The 21,316-nt window shown below is 41.3% G+C and overlaps 1 protein-coding gene across 6 annotated transcripts in view; it reads left to right on the top strand.

Annotated features, from left to right (window-relative positions):
- Window positions 1-376: 376 nt before the first annotated feature.
- Window positions 377-21,316, top strand: part of grid2ipa (glutamate receptor, ionotropic, delta 2 (Grid2) interacting protein, a) — a 38,748-nt gene continuing 17,808 nt past the window's right edge. For 2 of the 6 annotated variants that reach the window (XM_055005508.1, XM_055005507.1), the window contains exons 1-5: window positions 377-883; window positions 3,141-3,394; window positions 4,570-4,902; window positions 6,339-6,493; window positions 17,373-17,648. In XM_055005508.1, the coding sequence (XP_054861483.1) occupies window positions 802-883; window positions 3,141-3,394; window positions 4,570-4,902; window positions 6,339-6,493; window positions 17,373-17,648 (1,100 nt within the window). In that variant the 5' untranslated portion in view covers window positions 377-801. Of the gene's footprint in view, window positions 884-3,140; window positions 3,395-4,569; window positions 4,903-6,338; window positions 6,494-6,545; window positions 8,594-10,343; window positions 12,540-17,372; window positions 17,649-21,316 lie in introns of those variants that run through there. The other 4 variants (XM_023283596.3, XM_055005509.1, XM_055005510.1 and 1 more) reach the window with 4 other exon arrangements.

Here is a 21,316-nt window from a genome sequence, read left to right as displayed (position 1 = left end):
ACCTGCCAGGTAAAACACTGCATCCAGCTCCCTCTGAGACACATGAAAGCACCGCTGTACTAATTGAGACAGAGAAAGTGTGTTAACCTTGCAGTGTTATTTGCTTTCCTGAGCTGAATCCGCCATCGCCGGCTGGCTGAGCTGAAGCTCGGCTCCATTTGGTGCCTGTAACCTTGAGCGTTTGCACAGGCTACTTCTCTGTACGTGGTGCTCCAGTACTGAGGTTAGCACAGGCGCTATAATCAGAGAAGTGTCCCTGGCTGGTACATCACAGTTTCTGGGTCATTTCTCAGCCCTCTGAGAGGGCCTCATCCACATGAGCAACAGAGGGAGACAGAGAGAGAGGGTGGGAGTGAGAGAGAGGGAAAGGTATTTATAGAAAAATGGGGCTTCGCAGTACCTTTTCTTGCATAGAACCATTTCAGGACCAAGTGAGTGTGTCCCAGTTTCCTCCTCATCGCTCAGCCATAGGGTTTGAACTGAGGCTGAAGCTGGACCGCCTCGCCCAGGATGGAGAGCCTGCCCTGCAGACGCTCTCCTCTCTCCTCCGGCCTCCCTCTCCTCAGCTCCAGACTGCTGCTTCTCTGATTGAGAACAAGGGGAGGCGTTGGCCCCGTAACCTCCAGATGTGACCTTTTAGGCGTGTTTGATTCGGGTAGCTCGGTCGAGGTGTTTGGAGGCGGTGAGCTCAGGTGAGGAGCAGCTCGAGGGTGTCCTGAGGCACTCTGTGGCTGCAGCGACCCCCGGGCTGGGGGTGAAGATAGGCTGGCTGGAACGTGCCCTGCCGCAAGCCGGGCAAGGATGAGGCGTTTCCTGAGCAGAAAGGGCCGCTTCTCCCTGCGCCAGAGCAAGTCTGGGACCCGGAGTGCCTCCAAAGATTTCTGTAAGTCTTTTTCTGAGTGATCATCATTACATGATGTTCCTGAAGTGCTTCGTCTGCAGGAGGTTGGATGAGAACCATGAGATTAGATGTGTAAATGGGTCGCAGGATGGAAGGAAGTCTTGATAGTGCTGCTTGTGTTGAGAAAAAATGAGAATCCACAGCTCCATGTCAGTGACTTCCCAGTCTATTTTAGATCAATAATCGGCTTCAGTTTGAAGTTCTGTGGCTCTTTGAGAATTTGAGATATGATTTATTCACTCAGCCACATCTCACCCTGAATATTTTGCCCTGTGCTCCAGGAAGATCTGCTTTGTCTTGTGGTTTTTTTGTGTGTGTTGAAGCAGATCTGACATTTCCACATTTCTTCACAAACTCTTCAATTTTCTCGCTTCTCCTGCAATTTTTAGTCTTCTCATATTTTGTCTGTAATTTAGTCTTCGTCTGTCTTACCTTCCCCGTCATTCTCCGCCTCTGATCAGTTATAAAAGGAGAAGCAGCGGTTCGGTGCTGAAGGTTTGATGGATCACTCTGTGCGATTGTTTGTGTATGTGCAGTTTTATAATGATTCTTATGCAAGCGTGCTCTTTTATATTTAGAAGTTTTTCCTTTCCGATTCTGTACCTCGGGGTTCTGTCATTGAGTGTTTTTTGATTCTGACAAAGCAGATTGATTGAATAATACTTTGACATGTTTATAATTAATCCTATAATGCAAGTACGAAAACTGCAAGGAAGCAATATGCACGGCAAGGACATTAATTTAAACAAAAACAGGGCAAGCAAGTGGTCAAGACAGAGGTTTTCGTTGTATGATCCAGTTCTCGAACACAAAAAATGATCGAGTGCGATCCCTGTAATGTCCTACATATATCTGTGATGTATCCAGATGGCTGTAGATGAGTGAGATGAAGTCAAGTGAATCTTTTGGGACTCTTGCAGTAGCAGAATGAGGCCAGTGACCAGAGGGAGGCCAGCAGGTCCACATGTGGGCAGGAACCCAGCAGTCACAAATAACCTTCCACGGTCTATTTTTTTTTTTTTCTCGTTTCTGTAACTTGTTTAACTTCGAAACTGAAATCTGTTATGTAAGGCTGTTTTTTGATGTCACATCTGTGGCTGTAGATTTGGTGGCTCCAGTAATTAGACCAGTGTACCTGCTGCTACAGCTGAGGTGCCCTATTTAAACCATGCACCATTTGACCTCCATTTTACAGTGTCTATAACAGTAGCTTGCACTAGATTAGTCATGTTCCTTCATGCATGTGGCATAGATATTCTCCAAGCAGTAAAGCAGCTATCTACTGTATTAAAGTCAAGAATCATCTGTTCGTTTGTGCCTCTATAAAGGTCATTCCAGAACTGGAGGACATTTGGGCTTTAAATGTTTGAAAAATAAACCTTTTCTTTTACAGTTTTCTGCTCCATATTCATCAATAATAGGTATTGATTGGCTCAGCTTCCACATCAATGGCAGCATTTTTATTCCATGTTTTCTGTGTTGTTTGCTAACCCTACTCTAATCACAGTAACAGGGTTGCTAATCCATGCTAATGTGATCTTTTTCTCAGCAGTAGAAGCTAGATATTTAGCTGCTGTTACTGCTGACCAAGAGGACAAACTGACTGATGGAAAACAGTCCAAAGAATTAGTCTGATCCTGATAATATGAGGTAGAGTGAGACATTCAATCAAGGCTGACAATGGGGTGAAAAGATGAAAAATAGAAGAGAGGACATAGCTTTGCTCTACACATTCTGTAGGAAAACTGTTTGATGATGTTGATGACAAAAACAAGACAGAAAATGACAAAAACAAGACGCAAAATGACAGATAAAACAGAAAATGACAAAAACAAGGCAGAAAAGACAAAAATGTCATTTAAAATATTATGTTGATTTAAAAAAAAAATCCCACAATTACAAGAGACGTTAATGACAAAAATAATACCAAAAAAAAGAGAGATATAAATGTCATTTTAACTGTTTTATGTGAGATTGAATTTGGTCATCAGGGGGTGGGACAAGAGAAAAGTGGCATTTTAGGGGGAACTTCAGACTTATTTGGTATTTTAAAAAATATTTTCAAACATGCTTTTCTCCTAGTTTTTTTTTTTTTTAGATTTGGTCTCAGGACAAGTGCATTTACACAACAACTGCATATTTTAGTATTTTGTACATGGATTATTTAAAATTTGACAGGTGGGACGTAAAATGTCCTCCAGTTCTGGAATGACCCATAAGTTTTATCTCTGTCCTGCAGACCTCGGCCTCCCTGCCACTAATCAGAACTGGCCAGAGGCATTCGGCTTCCGTCTGGGAGGAACCGGTCCCAGCTACATCCTGTCTGTGGTGGAGGGCAGCAGCGCCTACCTGGCTGGCCTGCAGCCCGGCGACCAGGTGGTGGACATCGAGGGCCAGGATGTGACCAACCTCAGCACGCCGGCGCTCATCGCACTGGCTCAGACCCTCAAAACAGTCCCACCTAGCATCGGAGTGGTGTCACGCATCGAACAGGTTAATCCTCTGTTTGGTTGAAGAGACTCTAAAGCAGGAGTGTCAAACTCATTTTAGTTCAGGTTCCACATTCAGCCCAATTTCATCCAGACCAGTATAATAACCTATAAATAACCACAACTCCAAATTTTTCCTTTGTTTTAGTGCAAAAAAGTTCATTCTGAAAATCTTTTCATATAAGGAATTATCTTTTTACAAAACATTATGAGCAAACTGAAATTTCTGAAGAAAATTAAGTGCAATTTCAACTCTATTATGTTTCAGTTTATCATCACACATTACAACATACAGATCATAGAGTGTCTACAAAGGAACACAACATTTAGTCACAGGTATCTGGAAAAGAATGACATAGTGTTTTACTTTATGATCAAACTGACAAAAGTCAGACAAAAAGAGACAAAAACCACGAAAACAAGACAAAATATTACAAAAATGAGACGCAAAATGACAAAAAATGAGATAACACGAAACAAATCAAAAAAGAGACAAAAAATTAGACAAAAAGTTACAAAGTGACAAAAAATGGAGGAATGGCAAAAACGAGACAATAATGACAAAAGCATTCAGTTTCAACAACATTAAGCCTCAGTTTATCATTTGCACATTACAACTTAAAGGTGGCTACAAAGGAACAAAACATTTAATCATTGAACGATCTAGTATTTTACTAACTTGTCAAGATCTAGAAATAATTTGCACCACACCACGCAAACTAAAGTGGTATCTATTAACTAAAAGCTGATGTTATCCCCCTGCTTTGTAAATGTGTACATTTCTACATAAATAATACAGAAAAGTTGTGGCAGTACATCAACAACAGGGTTCCACCAAACCAAATTCTGCTGCTGCTGACTGACATCATATTGCACAATGTTCAATGTCTTTAAATATTTCCGCAGTAAAGCTTCATTTTCACAGAACTATTATATTCTTCAGGGTGCAAAAGTATCTGAAGCAGCATTTTACATTAAGTAGGCTTACTCACTGCTTAATTGCCTAAACTTGGCATCTTTTTTTACATTTTACAAAGTCGTCCCACAGGCCAAATTGGACCCTCTGGCGAGCTAGCTGTGGCCCACGGGCCGTATGTTTGACACCTCTGCTCTAAAACACACACATTCAGTTCTACAGTAGAGGAAACGATCTCAAACGCTCTTCTCCCCCTTCCTCAGATCGACATCACTCCAGGCCCAGATGGCCGTTTTGGCTTCACCATCGTGGGAGACAGTCCCCTGATGGTGGAGGACTGCATGCCCAGCGGCCCGGCCGGACGCAACGGCCTCAAGGCTGGCGACTACGTCATGGAGGTCAACGGCATCCCAGTGAAGCATCACGAAACCGCAGCAGCCATGATCAAGGCGGCCCAGGGTCGGCCTCTGCGTCTGGGCGTGCTCAGTATGGCCCGCCGGCCCAAACGACTGAGCAGCAGCATGAGGGTTCTGTCGCAGAGCGGCGACAGCGTCCGGGAGAGTCGAGCCCACAAGGCCATGGAGTTCAACAAGAAGGTGGGTGTGAAGCTCTTTGTTGGAAATTAGTTTAAGGGTCATTTTTTAGGCCTGAACATGTCACCTACAGCTCTGAACATGGGTACACATATGTATCTCATCAAGACACACAAAAATGTAACTGACAACATACCTAAAACACAACAGGAAGTTGGCCATTTTAATTATATGTCATATTTTGGACGGTTTTGGACCATTTTTTGCACATTTTCAAAAGCTGTAAAGTCGAACAGGGTTACCCCAACAGAGCTGAAATTTGACCAGGATGTACACCCGGCATGGGTAATCAAAAGTTCTCAAAATGCTCAACAAAAGTCTGAGGGTGTGGAAATGACCTCTAGAATTTCAGTGTTTCACAATGAAAGAGGAAATGCTGTGTAACTGACCCGTACATGCTCGAATGTGCCTCAAATTTTACACGTGTGATCACAATCCAGCCCTGATGACATTCACGGGCTTATATATACTCAAAGTCAGAGCGCCACCTGGTGGAATGACAGGAAGTGCTTTATAATTAGCCTGTATATGCTCCAATCTGCCTCAAACCTTACATGTGTGATCAGAGTCAGACCCTGATGACACACATAGGCCGAAATGCATTAACAGTGACAGATTAGACCAGTTTTGACAGTTCGCCAACAACAAGGCCATAGGCCAAAATACACTCTCAGTCGCAGCACCACCTGGTGGACATGCTCGGATTCGTTGACCAACAAGGACACGAGGACCCGACCAGCGCTTCTTGCAGCTTTATTTAAAGCTCTTATTTATATTTCCATGCTCCGGTTTTATCGCTGAGTTCAGGGACCAATCAGATGGCCTAAAGGTCCCAGATCCAGACTCAGAAACAGAGGCGACCGAGCCTTTTCTGGGGCTGCACCCAGTCTGTGGAACCGCTGACCTGTTCAAATTAGAACCGCTCGGTCTCTTCATACTTTCTACTGAAGACACATACGTATTCTTTGGCTTTTAATTGTAGTTGAGCGTTGACACCTTGATATATGGCGTTGTTTATCTTGCTCTGTGTATTTCCCCACGGAAATGTCTTGTTTTCTGTTTTGAACTGTAAAGCATTTTGGTCAACCTTGGTTGTTTCTTAAATGAGCTATAGAAATAAAGTTGACTTGACTGTGTGAGGAACAGACGTCTCAGGAAGAGAGTTTAGTTCTCTGTCTGTTTCAGCTCAATGTTGAACCTAATTTGATTTGAAGGGTTTCATACTGTATTGCTGCAAAATGTGACTCTTTTTGTCGGTAACTCTCACCTTTTTGGGGGGGTTTCTTTTCCTTTCTCTCTCTCAAGCTAAAGCTGTGCTGCTTTATGATACCTAAAAAAATACTACAATAAATTTTAGAATATGTAAATGTAATGTTGCTGCATTTTTAAGATGTAGTTTTGTTTATTTATGGAAATATGTGCATTTATCTGTCCGTCAGGTGGAGGAGGTTCTGGGAGAGGAGCCAGATGTGAAGGAACAGCTGTTTGAGGTGCTGAAGCAGTATGCCGCTGAGAGGGATGTAGAGAGTCTGGCCGAGGCCCTGCCGGACATCTTGATCACCGAGGAGCATCAGCAGCTGATTGACAGTGTCAGGTAGCCAATCATTTGCTCAGATGTGCAGGTACAAATCTTCACATGGAGAGTCTAAAACTGTTCCTACACTATTTCTCTGCAGTACTAATTAGTGGAGACTCTGCAGTGGCGACTTTACATCTAGTTTCAATGATGCAGTCAGGACAGTGCATTAATATTTCAGCCGGTGCAGTTCTGTTTTCATTCTAAAACCTAACAGGGTACGTAGAGTTCAGAGTTAGATCCCTCAATGTATTGTTTGGAAGTGTGAAGCTCTTTATAAGGGAAATTACTGTCTAATAACCCAACAGCTAAAGCTCCTCTTAGGTTTGTCCATTTTGTTTTAAGTGTACGTTTGTTTCGGATGGTTTTTTTAGTGTTAGCACAAGATAACTGGAGCTAAAACCTTTGATAAATGACTACATTTTTGCCACACAAAACATAGAGAAAACTGTTTATTATCAGCTAGTGGCATATTCCAAACAAGAAAAGCACTCAGAGCTCAGTAATCCACCAAGACTGCTCAGTCGTTGTATCATTTCCGACGAATGAAAGCTTTAATAAAAATTAGCTTGCAGTGAGCACAGGTGTGTGTTATGCATGTGTACGTTATGTACAGATACTGAATCACATGACGTAAATATGTAGCAGGTGGCAGGAATAGATGGGACTCAGAAACACCCCCACAATTTAATCAGTTGCTCCTCGTATCATTTCCGACAGATAAGTCTCGATAAATCCGCAGCTCTGGATTTGAAGTAGGATCACAATCATGTGATCTTCAGCAGGCAGCTGACGTAGTGTTCACCTGTACTCAAGATTACTCAAAAACATGTCTGAAATGACTAAAGAATATCCAAAATAACTTTAAACATGTCCTAAATTACTAAAATGTCTCAAATGATTTGAAACTTGTCTGACATGACTGAAGATTGTCCAAAATAACTTGAAAAATGTCCTAAAAGACAGAAAATTTGTAAAATGACTTGAAAATTTTCCAAAATGACACAAAGATGTCCAAAATTGATACAAAAACTATTCAGAATTGACCAAAAATGTTTTTAAACTTGACAAGAGATGTGTCCTAAATGATTAAAAAATTGCCAAAATGACTCAAAATAGTCCAAAATTACTGTAGACAAGTACATAGTTACAGTGACACCGTGCTGCTATCTCACAGTGATACAGAAATATTTAACAAATCCACGGATCCAGACTATAAGCTGCATCGCTGCCAAAATCTAATCACTTGGTCCTTGTGTCATTTCTGACCTTCCCTTTGCTTTCCTTGCCGCAGTAATAATCCACATTGTGTGTCTGAATAAATGAGCAACCTTTTTGGTTGAAATGCTTAAAAACTGTCGGAATCAATCTCCATCCAATGGCATTCAGTCTTTATTCCCTCGTATTATTATTATTTTTTGCTTAGACAGAGAATCAATATTTAACAAAGCCCAGTGAAGTCAGTGTTGTGAGGTTTCTTGTAAAAGTGCACTTGGAGTGTTGTGATTCATTGTGTTGCAGGTTCACTGTACTGAACAACAGAGCACAGCGAGGGAGCAAAAACACCTTAATTGCCCCGTGAAATCAATATTTTAGAGCCCCGCCCCATCTGTATTTTACTGTGAAACATCCGGAGCACATGTGAATAAGTTTGATCTGAGTGCTCCCTCGGGTGTTTGAATGTCACTCCTGGGGATGCAGTTAGAAATTCACCGCTGAATATTGCATTTCTTCCTCCTCAGCATTGATCGGAAAATCAAAACCCCAAACACAATACCGCTGCACACTCTTGCAATTTTTTTTTTTTGTCAGCTCCCTTCTCTGTGTCGTTTCCGCTCTCAGTTGGTCTTTTCTTTCCACTTTCTCCCTGTCAGCTGTGATGCACTCTTTGATACCAGTTTCTTTTTGCGGATCGCATCACTGGATGCTCTTTATTCCCTCCTCTGCATACAGCTCTCAGCTCTCACAGCCAGTTTGCTGCTGGTTGTTGAGATATGCACACAGACAAACATGCAGATGCTTAATCTCCACACTTACGGCACCGTTTCTCGCTCACATAGCCACGCAGCCCTCGCTTTGAAGTTCCATGCTGGAAGAAATTATGAACTGCTGCCTCAGGTGAGTACTGGAAAAATAAATCACATTTTGTTGCGGCATGTCATCAAGTTTCTCCCTGTGCATGCGTGGGTTTTCTCCAGGTGCTCCGGCTTCCTCCTACAGTCCAAAAACATGCTGAGGCTAATTGGTAACTCTAAATTTTGTGTAGGTGTGAATTGTTTGTCTCTATATGTAGCCCTGTGATAGACTGGTGACCTGTCCAGGATGTTCCCACCTTCGCCCCAAAGTCAGTTGGGATAGAGTCCAACCCCCCGCCACCCTAATGAGGATTAACAATGTATAGATAATGGATGGATGTTATCAAGTTTTCTGTCATTCTGACCATTTAAAATTGATCATTAAGGAAGCTGTAGTAGCGCTGAAACATCCTACATGAGCGGACTCGTTACAGTCAGTTAGTGTTCCTCATTTTTTGGTGAGTAATCTGTTCTCCCTCCAGCTAAAAAACAAAGCTGTTGTCCAGCCTCCTCGTTTTCCTCCAAACACAGCTGTCCGTCCCACAGCGCGGTCCCATCCTTAGAAAGCTGCCTGTGAAAATGCTTTGTAATGTTTGTTTTGCACAGGAGTCCCATTAATTATGCATCAGCTGTGCCCACCGAGGACTGGGAACAAGCTGTTTTGTTCATCTCTTCTCAATAAGAGTCTGAATCGGTCTTTAGCATAATCAACTGTACCTTCAGAGAGCTGGAGCTACCCATAATTCCGCCGTTTGCGGTTAGTTCAGGTGCGTTGTGACCTTGACAGGACTGAAGTTTTTCCTCATCTCCACCTGCTTTGTCCTGTTTATCATTATCACCCTGTACGTTTGTGCTCCTTATTGCAGATTTTACAGGTTGTTGTTGAATTAGGGGGATAAATATCTCCTTTATATTATTAAATGTTTAGATGTTTTCAGCAGAATCTTGAGATTAGTTTTGTGTTGGAGTTGTGCTTCGAGGTTTTCTCAGAGATGTGTCTCAGGGTGGTGTAAAAGCTGTGTTCTAACAATGGGATGTCTGCAGCATCTGGGGAGATATGTCATTTGGAAATATTCTGTGTAATACGCTTGCTTCCAGGCTGATTTTTCAGTTTTTATCTCTGCTCGCAGCGCACCTCAGGATATAGCAATGTTGTCTGATGGTTAGTTGGCCCATTACTTTGATCAAGGCTGAAATATTCCAATGAGTAATGAATGGATTAGCATGGAATTTTGCACATTTTCATGACAGAAAAAATCCCCTGATTCTACTTTTCATGTGGCACCACCAGAAGATGAATCTTTTTCTTTATCCTGAGAAAAACCTCAAAACTATTTGATGAATTGGCACAAACTGTGACCTCCATGGTGGTCAGATAATCAATCCTCCTGCCTGTGGTGATCCCTGAACGTTTCCTCTTGGGTTACCATGAAATTTACATTTGTGGCTGAGATATTGTTGTTAATTAGCGAGTCCTAGCATGCTAACATGCTAAACTCAGATGGGGGTCATGGTAAATGCTGAAAATTTCAAGTTTTGTCAAAAGTTTGAATCGTGCCATAAACCAAACATCCATCTATCCAGTATCTATACACCACTTGCTTAATCCTCATTAAGGTCATGGGGAGGACTGGAGTCTATCCCACCTGACTTAGGGTGAAGGTCGCCAGTCTATCACAGGGCTACATATACAGACAAACAATCACATTCGCACTCGCACCTACGGTCAATTTAGAGTTACCAATTAACCTCAGCGTGCTTTTGGACTGTGGGAGGAAGCTGGAGAACCTGGAGAAAACCCACACATGCACAGGGAGAACATGCAAACTCCATGCAGAAAGATCCTGGGAAGGTCGGGACGCCAACCAGGGATCTTCTAGCTGCAAGGCGACAGTGCTAACCACCAAGGCACCGTGCAGCCCTAAACAAAACATGCTAGTTTCTTTCAACAAATTATCCCTTTTGCTGCCAGTGTTCACCTCCCTGCATGCAAAAAGCTCCACAAAACAATCCCTCCGTCGCTATTTTGAGTGAACACCAACCATGCATCCTGTTTTCAACTCCACCCAACAAAGTTTAAAGAGATTTTTCTCACCAAAAGTAGAAGGAGGTGGAGCCAGATCATTCTGCAGAGAGTAATAGCCTTTTATTGAACAGAAAAAAAAACTGTCAAAAACATGCTGAGGTTAATTGATGATTCTAAGATGTCTGCAGGTGTGAATGCCACTGGGATTGTTTGTCTGTATAGCTAGCCCTGCGATAGACTGGCGACGTGTCCAGGGTGTTCCCTAAGTCAGCTGAGATGTATAGATGATGGATGGATGGATGGGTAAAATATGACCCCTTTAAACCTACTGAATATCAGCATGTTATCATTGTCGTCGTGTTGTTTTTGCAGAGGTGGTGCATCGCTAAGCTGTTAAAGTTAGGAAGCAGAGTGAGTCCATTGATTTCCTGTTTTGTCTGATTGAACTCACTGGTTGCCCTATTGCTCTTAATTAAAGTGATGGAAACAGCCGTGAGCTCAGCCTCCCAGTAGGAACATCGACTGAGCAAATTAATAAACGGCTCCGCAGCGTTTCATAGGAGAGATTATTGGTGTGCTTCATCATAAGCTGGGCGGCAGCGTCAGAGAGTCCTTTTGAAGCTCTTTTCTTATTTACTCGCTGCCTCCGCCTCCTATTTCTGCCTCCTGTTGTGTCAGTCAATCACTGTCATTCCCCCTGACAAACACTCAAACATGCATCTACACACAAATCTGAGAATGCTCCATTTACGGGGCGTCGGTCTGATAGTTAGCCGTCATAAATCAGAAGTGTGTTTCACAGTTTCTGATTTTCTGACCAGCTGGGCCTGCTCGGTCTACCTCCGTCCTCCTCGCCGGTTTGCCACACCCTCCCAAAGCATGTGTTCTATTTTTACGCAGCCTACTTCTTTTAATAAATCCTCTCTTAGGTTTCTGGTGCACTTGCCTTTGTCGACTCCTAAACGGCTGTGGAGCCCAGGGGTCAGCAGTCGCTCAAACGCTTGAAAGTTATGCAAAAGACGGTGCAGCTGGAGCTTCATTAGAGACTATCTTGGGACAGACGTTAGCTCTTTTGTTCACGCCATTCTGTCATTTTGTGATAATTCAGTGAAATTACAGTGAACTTTAGGCCTTAGTCTGATATTGTGTCTGTATATAGACTTCAAAGAATTTATTAGTCTGATGTATTCTCAACTCGGAATGCAGTGCAGTTTTTTTGTGTCTGTTTTATGAATCAGTTGTTTTGAGTGGAAAAGGTTTGTAGAGATTTGGATGAGTGTAATCGAGCACATGCCACACAAACCAAGCTGTCAAAGCTCCCGTACGTTCATTAATGCACTTTCCAGTTTCGTGCAGTCATTGTGCTGACCCGACTATGAAAATCCGCTGGGGCTCTCCTCACTTCTCTCCCTCCTCACTTACTCCTCTGTTCATCTCATTCTTTCCTTCCTCCTCCACCGAGGGAAGAGAAGATTCATTATCTCTCACGGCTGAATGATGGACAACTCGGGGATGAGGATTATCCTTCCATAAGGCTGCCCTGACCCCTGCTTCTCTGCCACCTGAGCAGGACAGGGGATGAAAATGATGGGAAGATGTGAAGACTGCCGCCCCAGACGTGAAGCTGGAGAACAGCTGATGATGCTGCCTGAGGATGTTGTGGAGGTGTGGAGGGATGTAAACCACCACAGCCACTCCTGTAGTTTCCTCCCTCCCTCTCTCTCAGTCTCTCTCTTTCTCCTTCTGGCTGCTTTCTGAGCCTGCAGCGAGTGCCTTTGAGATCCAGGACATCTTCCTATTTCTCATCTTCTTCCTCCTTTGTCCGGGAGAGTTGTTTGTTCAAGCTAGATGGAGACTCACCGAGATAGAGGGGAGGCGTTTGCGTTGCTTAACTGAGCTCAGGCACTTCCTCAAAGCCCTGAAGAGCCATGGGAAGGGATAGGAGCCTTTCCAGACACTTTCGGTATGGAACTTTTGCTTTGATCTCGGGCTCTCGCGCTCGCTGTGCTTTGTGTTGTTTGTGCTGACTTTGTATTTGAAGTTGCTGAAGCGCTGATGTGCGGCTGCTTTTTGTGTATTTGTTATCAAGGTTTGTACCGACGGTAATTTTACACTTTGCGTTAGCGTCTGAAAATGTGCTTTTTTTCCCTAAATCTCATTCCCAAAACATCCCGAGAAACCTGCAGCATGACGTCTCCGAACAATACTTTCTCTTTGTTTAGGTTTTTGTGGCTTTTTAATTCCACTCTAAACTTGTGCTTTTGCATTTGCAAATTCATGCCTGGCCCAGCTGTGAAACTGGCTGATCAGAAGTGGGTCTGATAATAATGGTTCTCGCAGTGAGCTTCCCAGCTGATTGCAGTTGTCATTCATCCCTCTGTGCATTGTGTCCTTGATCCACCCCTCCTTCAGACCTAATTATAGGCTCCTCTCGCCCTCCTTATAATTGAGGGCATCCCAAGGCCTACATCCAACTTCATTGGAGGGAAGCTGCGAAGTTTCTACTCACTTGTTTTGGTCAGTTTTTACAGATTTTACAAGTGAGAATCTCTTGAACATGACAGCAGGGAAGCTGGAGAAGCGGCGGAGATGATGACAATCAATAATTTATAGACTGAAATGGAGCCAGAGTCTGTCATAAATACACAATAAATGGCCCTGTTCTGTTTCGTTTTCCCCATCCACCATTTGTCCAAGGAGCCATGGTGATGTACGAGTGTTTTTCAGGAAAGTTGTGTGGCCTACATAGACTGTAAGCAGAGAATACTTTACGCTTTATTCCCAACAGTTACGTGACCCTGGCCTAGAAAGAGCTCCAGTTCTCCACTTTCTCTCTCGTTTCTTGTCCCACGGTTCCGTCAGATTTTACTGCTTCTGTCGCCATATCTGACACGTTATCATCTCCTTCTGCTCGTCTGTCTTTCGCTTCATTCTGACTCTTTCTCTCCATCACTCACTCTGATTTTACACTCGCTGAGTCTAACTAGAGCATCAGAACTGGTCCTGGAGTTCCAGCACAGAGCAGCCTGGTGTCACAGACGAGCACACCTCAGGCCTCTGGGGAAGTGTCGACTCTTTTCTGCATGAGTACACCATGCACTTAATCACTGTCACCTACATACAGCACCTCCCTCGGCTTTTAATTTGCATGGATGTCTCCACTGGAGTCACATGAAACGGTACCAGACAGAAGAGATTTCAGCAGTTTCTGCAGCTTCAGCAAAGACAAGAACCCCAACTTCATTTTTAGTTTTCTGAGACAGTGAATCATCCTTCATTTTTGAGTTTTTTGCACCGTCATACATCTGATTTGTCATTAGACCACAGTAAAAAAACATCAATTTGTTAATGTTTGTGGTATGTATTTAAAAGACCAAGTCAAGAGAGCTGTAATATTGATACTCTGCTTCTACAAATGAAATAGTGGTGAACCGATAATTGAGTCATGTGCTGTTTCCAATCAAAAACTAAACAGCAAATGGCGTTCCTCAAGGCTCAATCATGGTTCTACCAGTATTTAATATGTTACAGATTATTAATGCTGTACTACTGCAGATTAAATGGTAGTAGACCCATGATTGAGCCTTGTGGAGCACCATGTGTAATATTATAGGGTTTTTGACATGAAACATTCGTTACAGAAGTGCTGCTTTTGACTGTTATATTATTAATGCACTGAATGAGGACTGTTTCTGCTGTTTGAAGGCTTAATCCAGATTTAAACAATCCAAATACTAATCGTTCAAGTTAATCAAATGAAGTTCTGTTTGTATTAAAGTGCTAAAACAAACGCACACTATTGTTCAAAAGTTTGGGGTCACTTATAAATGTCCTTATTTTTGAAAGAAAAGCATTTTTTTCAATGAAGATAACATTAAATGAATGATAAATCCAGTGTAGTCATTGTTAATGTGGTAAATGACTATTGTAGCTGGAAACAGCTGATTTTTAATAGAATATCTCCATAGGGGTACAGAGGAACATTTCCAGCAACCATCACTCCTATGTGCTAGTGCTGTGCTAATTGTTAATGAAAGGCTAATTGATGATTAGAAAACCCTTGTGCAGTTATGTTAGCACATGAATAAAAATGTGAGTTATCATGGAAAACATGAAATTATCTGGGTGACCCCAAACTTTTGAACAGTAGTGTAGGTCAATTTTAACTCATTTAGAGCAACTTTAACTAATATAGAGGAACTTTAACTATTATAGAGCAACTCATTTAGAGAAACTTGAATTAATATAGAGCAACTTTAACTCTTTTTTGAGCAACTTTAAATAATATTGAGCAACTTTAACCAAAAATTTCGCTCAGTAGAAGAAGAACATCCACAAACCCTCTAAAAGAAGGTTTTCTGAGGATCTAAGAGGTTTGTGGAGTCATGTGGGAAGTTCTGAAATGTGCCCAAATGACAACTTATGCATGACTTTATAAAGAAATAGGGAAACTTTAAAATTAATTCTGTATTTAACAGGTAAGAAATGCAATGGATACCTTTTTGTAGGAAACTGGAATTCAAACTGGTCCTAAAATTACTAGCATTGTAAGCATCCAGACAGTTATGCTTGTAAAATAGGGCTGCAAAATTGTTTAAGTATTATTACTAATTATTAATGGACACAAACATTGCAGATGACAAAATCTGCCTTGTGGTATTTGCACTCTTTGCATGTTAACTGAACTGGTGAGAAATGTAAATCATTTTAAGTGTAAATTCATTGTTTAATTCTGACGTTAAATAACAACCAGTGTAATTACCAGATCATGCTGCTTCAGGGTCTGATTTGTCTTAAGAACTGGGCTATTTTTGGGAAAAAAACACCCCCAGATTTAGTCATTAACACCTAATAAACTGTAAAGCAAAATGAGCAATCTTGGGCTCTATAGATAAGAGACACTCTGGAGAATTTTGACATGCGAAAAGGTCTCGTAGAGCATATCACCTTGAAAAATCCCAGCTTAAACTGACACTTTTGCTCGATCAAAGCTGTAAATAAGAGTAAAGAATCGTGTGACTCAGTGACTCTGACACTATTGAACTTGTTCTAAAAATTCCCAAATTTGATGCGACAGAAACAAGCACATCCAGATATTCCATTCGTTTTTAGCCACAGCAGCACTAAAGGCATCTTCTTCAACGTGCTTCGCTCAGCAACCTTCTAAAAATGGAAACGGTTGCATTTTTTCCAATCCAAGTAGAAGAACCTTCAAAGTTTAAGGGGTTTAATGTGACCACCAGTACAGAAAAGGTTAGAAATTAGGTGAATTTACAGCCTTGTTGTTTGTTCCACCTGCACACAGATTGCCTTTGGATTCAGTTTTTATTGTATCAACGTGAGATGTTTCTGGTGTGTATCTGCATAAACCCATGAACTTTAGTGAGTCAGATTTTTGTCTCCGGAGGGGAAATATATGTTTGCTTCCTTCAACTTTGGATTGCAAGATATTGGTACGGAGGCAACTTTTTTCATGTGTCATTCTTAATTCCTGCCGTGCAATTTCACACAACTTTCCCCGTTTCTTGCCTCCTAACAATGTTCCCAGATGTACCTGTAAAGTCACTGTGACAGCTTTGAAAACCAAAAGTGCACCGCCGAGCCTCGTTCTCGGTGGGAGAACCCAGGAGATTCACGCTGAAGACGGAGAGAGTTGTGCTGAGGATCGTTTTGTAGGCGGGATGGGGAGGAAGATATGCAAAACAGAAAAGGAACAAATGAGGTGCGAGATAGATGGAGAAGCAGCGTCCTATATTTAAAAGGAAAAACACGCCCTGGAACACTTTTCAAAAGAGTTACTGGCGACACTTCTTCCATTTCTGGGTCATTTCTGTTGTTGTGTGTTTTTCTTGTATTCTTGCAGATAATTGGCCAAATATAAACCACAAGCAGCAAACAGCAGCACTACAAGGGAGTTTAAAGGAAACAGGCAGTCTGAAACGTCAATGGGATATATCAGGTTTGAGTGTTGGTCCCGAGGAAACAGACAGAAAAAGGCTTCTTTCTTTACAGTTGTGTGCTGATGCTGAACAATCCTGCAGGGAGAAATCTGTCAGAGAAACCTTCAAGTTTTACACATAAGGGAGGTTGTGCATCTGGAATATAAGCATTAATGTATAAGTCTGATGCATTGTTTGGACAAGAAGTCTCCGTTTTATTGATCTTTTTGTCTACTTGCATGCAGCAGATGAAGAAATGGCTGCAAAGTGCTCTAATAAAATGTTACAAACTGTAATCTGAAGGTGGGTTTTTGCTTTAAGAAGGGAAAAACAACACTGGGTGTAGATAATGGGAGGGGAAATAAGACTAGCAGTGGGAGTGGAGTGCTTTCTCCCAGAGGTTTTCAGCCACCGAGCTTCCTCCTGTTCATATAATAGCTAGCTGTCACTGGCACTGAGCAGTCCTTACCTGCAGCTGCTAATGTGATGGGATCACACAACAAAGCTCGCCTCGTTTTATGCAAACTCTCTCTAAAAAACACACACAATCCCTTCTACCTGCCTCGACCCTCCCAGGAGACGACGTGGACTGAACTATTTTTGAACCAATTAAGTGGATCCTGCAGCTGGAATGATGCTTTATGAGAATCTGTCTGTTTTTTTGGCTACTTTGGATGGCGGATGCTATGAGAGATTAGGATAAAGAACCTTGGATTTGATGTGATCTTGTGTTTTGTTTGCATGTCATGGTCTTTTCACTGACCACCCACAGGAGAAGCTGAACTGGAAAGCTGCTCCTCCTCTGCTTTTTTGTACAGTCAGTCTGAGGTTGTGTCTGATTCCGCAATGTTTGTCAGGATCTTCATTCCCAAGAAGCACCGGGAGCGTTTTGACGAGGTGGTCTCCCAAAGCCTGATGAGCCGGCTCAAGGGGCGGAGCTTCAGCGACCCCAGCCGCAACCACCTTCGCCGCAGCCGGAGCGAGGACCACCCCGAACGCCTCCTGGTCTCCACACGGGCCAGCTCAGTGCCACGCACCCACGCAGAGGAAGGCGTGGTCCCCCCAACCCGAGGCATGCGCAAGACCACCTCCCTCATAGCCGGCCACTCCAGCGGCTCCACCACCAACTGCAGGTCTGTGCAAAAAATATCATTTTAGCTTTATCTGAGGCAATGATATCAAAGAGCACAGGTCACACGTGTCTGCAGAAAAAAAGGAAACTTAAACCTTTATTATTGCAGTGTTATAACGGCAAACATTTAAGGAAGGGGTGTCAAACTAGTCTTAGTTCAGGGGCCACATATGGACCAATTTCATCTCAAGTCATCCGGACCAGTAAAATCACAGCATAATAACCTATAAATAACCACAACTCCACATATTTCCTTTGTTTAGCGCAAAAAAGTACATTTTGAATGTTCATGATTAAGATCTTTTTTACAAAACATTATGAACAACCTGAAATTTCTTAAGGAAAATAAGTTCAATTCCAACAACATTAAGCCTCAGTTTATCGTTTACATATTACAACTTACAGATCAGAGTGTCTACAAAGGAACACAACATTTAGTTATCAGGAACTGAATTACATACTATTTTACTCAAAACGACAAAAGTCAGACAAAAATCAACAAAAGCAAGACAAAATATTCCAAAAATGAGACAAAAAATGACAAACGCAAGAGAAAAATGACAAAAAATGGACAAATGACACAAGCGAGACAAAACTCCCCACAAAACAACAAAAACTATAACCCTTGTTTCTCGTTTGTTGTTTTCTGTTTCTTTTTTGTCTCGCTTGTGTCGTTTTGTTTCTTGCTTTTGTCATTTTTTGTCACATTTTTTTGTTGCTTTGTAACTTTTTTGTCAAATTTTTTGTCTCTTTTTTGTTTCGTGTCGTTTGTTTAATTTTTGGTCATTTTGTGTCTCTTTTTTGTAATATTTTGTCTTGTTTTTCTTGTTTTTTGTCGCTTTGATCATAAAGTAAAATACTGTATCATTCAGTTCCAGATACCTGTGACTAAATGTTTTGTTCCTTTGTAGACACTCTGTGATCTGTAAGTTTTAATGTGTAAATGATAAACTGAGGCATAATAATGTTGAAATTTTTTTTTTTTTTTTTAATTTCAGATTGTTCATAATGTTTTGTAAAAAAAAAAAACAAAATAATTCCTTATATGTTATCATTTCCGGAATGTACTTTACTGCACTAAAACAAAGGACAAATGTGGAATTGTGGTTATTTATAGGTTATTATGCTGTGATTTTATTGGTCCGGATCACTTGAGAAGAAATTGGGCTGAATGTGGAACCTGAACTAAGATGAGTCTGACATCCCTGTACAAGTGAAATTAAAAAAACAACAACAGATACTCCACAGGGTTTTTGAAATAATAAAATCCACAGAATGGGTTGATATTGCTCCAGACAGATTTGACAGCATCTTCTCATCCTTTCACAGCTGTTATTTCCTACACACTGCACGTCATTTTTAGATTTCAAAGACACCGTTTTAAATAACACTTGCTCTGTTCCAAGCCCTCTACACAGCATCTGTCATGACGGGGCGTTACGTGTCAGCGTGAAATTTATGTGAACTGCGACATGAAGGATTTATGTGAAAAGCAGACCCTAGTGGGAGCATAAACCCGTTTAGACAGTCATGCCTGCTCTGCTGCTTGTCTCTCATCGTGAATGGACGTCGGCTGCCTGTCTACTTTGATGTTAAAATCCTGAGCAGATTTGTTGTTAGGAGATACCTAAAAACAGATAAACAACGTGACCGCAAACATCCCAGCACAATCTCTTTAAAGTATGGAGAGAAACTGCTCATCCCTTCTGCGGCGATGGCTTATGAAGATGTTAAACAGCTCCCTGGGGAAACACTGTCCATATTTAAGTAGGCTTGTTCATGCAGCATTTAAAATATTCTGCTGAATATGGAAATCTGTCAGAGGGCCACATTTAGACTCTGTCAGAATGGGCAGAAGAACCTGTCACTTAGATTGCAATATTTGGATCATTTTGAAGACTTCTGTACAATAAACCACTATAACTACGTCATTTTAATTATTCTTAGTGCAGGGGTGTCAAACATGCGGCCCATGGGCCAAAACCGGCCCACCAGAGAGTCCAATCTGGCCCGGGGACGACTTTGTAAAGTGTGAAAATGACAGAGAAGACATTAACTGCAGATCGTAAATTAGTAAAACTATAAATTTAAAATAATTTCTAGACCATGACAAGTTGTTTTGATCTTAAATTAAAATACTAGATTGCTCATTGTTCTTTTGTCATATTGAGTCTCATTTTGTAATAATTTGTCCTGTTTTTGGTTTTTTTTGTCTATTTTTGTTTGACTTTTGTTGCTTGTCTCATTGTTCTTTTGTCATTTTATTTCTCATTTTTGTCGTTTTGTGTTTCCTTTTTGTCTCACTTGCGTCATTTGTCTATTGTTTGTCATTTTGTGTCTCGTTTTTGTCGTTTTGTGTCTCATTTATGTAATATTTTGTTGTGTTTTTGTTGTGTTTTTGTCTGATTTTTGTTGCTTGTCTCCTGTTTTTGTTGTTTTGTTTCTCGTTTTTGTCAATTTCTGTCTCATTTTTGTAATATTTTGTCTTGTTTTTGTGGGGGGTTTTTGTCTGACTTCTGTCGTTTTGATCATAAAGTAAAATACTATATTATTCAGTTCCTGATAACTAAATGTTTTGTTCCTTTGTAGACACTCTGTGATCTGTAAGCTGTAATGTGTAAATGATAAACTGAGGCATAATGTTGTTGAAATTTAACTTATTTTTCTTCAGAAATTTCAAGTTGTTCATGATGTTTTGCAAAAAAAAAAATCCTTCAATGTGAATAGTTTCAGAGTGTACATTTTTGCACTGAAACAAAGGAAGGATTTGGAGTTGTTGTTATTTATAGGTTATTATGCTGTGATTTTTCTGGTCCGAATCACTGGAGATCAAATTGGGCTACATGTGGCCCCTGAACTAAGATGACTTTGACACCCCTGTCTTAATGTTTTAAGCATTATTTTGTTGTGGCACATTGAAAACATGACATTAATCTTATATTAACCACTTCAATTTAGCATTTTTTTGTGTGATTTTTGCAACCAGTTACACATGTGGACAAAATTGTTGGTACCCCTCTGTTAATGAAAGAAAAACCCACAATGGTCACAGAAATAATTTGAATCTGACAAAAGTAACAATAAATAAAAATTCTATGAAAATTAACCAATGAAAATCAGACATTGCTTTTCAACCGTGGTTCAACAGAATTATTTTAAAAAATAAACTCATGTAACAGGCTTGGACAAAAATGATGGTACCCCTAGAAAAGACTGAAAATAATGTGACCATAGGGACATATTCAATCAAGGTGTGTCCTCTAATTAGCATCACAGGTGTCTACAAACTTGTAATCAGTCAGTCGGCCTATTTATAGGGTTACAGTAGTCACTGTGCTGTTTGGTGACATGGTGTGTACCACACTAAACATGGACCAGAGGAAGCCAAGGAGAGAGTTGTCTCAGGAGATTAGAAAGAAAATTATAGACAAGCATGTTAAAGGTAAAGGCTATAAGACCATCTCCAAGCAGCTTGATGTTCCTGTGACTACAGTTGCACATATTATTCAGAAATGTAAGATCCACGGGACTGTAGCCAACCTCCCTGGATGTGGCCGCAGGAGGAAAATTGATGACAAATGGAAGAGACGGATAATAGGAATGGAAACAAAAGAGCTCAGAACAACCTCTAAAGACATTAAAGGTGAACTCCAAGGTCAAGCTACATCA

The sequence above is a fragment of the Amphiprion ocellaris genome, chromosome 19 (assembly GCF_022539595.1).
Source record: "Amphiprion ocellaris isolate individual 3 ecotype Okinawa chromosome 19, ASM2253959v1, whole genome shotgun sequence".
Lineage (NCBI taxonomy): Eukaryota > Metazoa > Chordata > Actinopteri > Pomacentridae > Amphiprion > Amphiprion ocellaris.
This window is presented reverse-complemented; position numbering and strand designations above follow the sequence as displayed.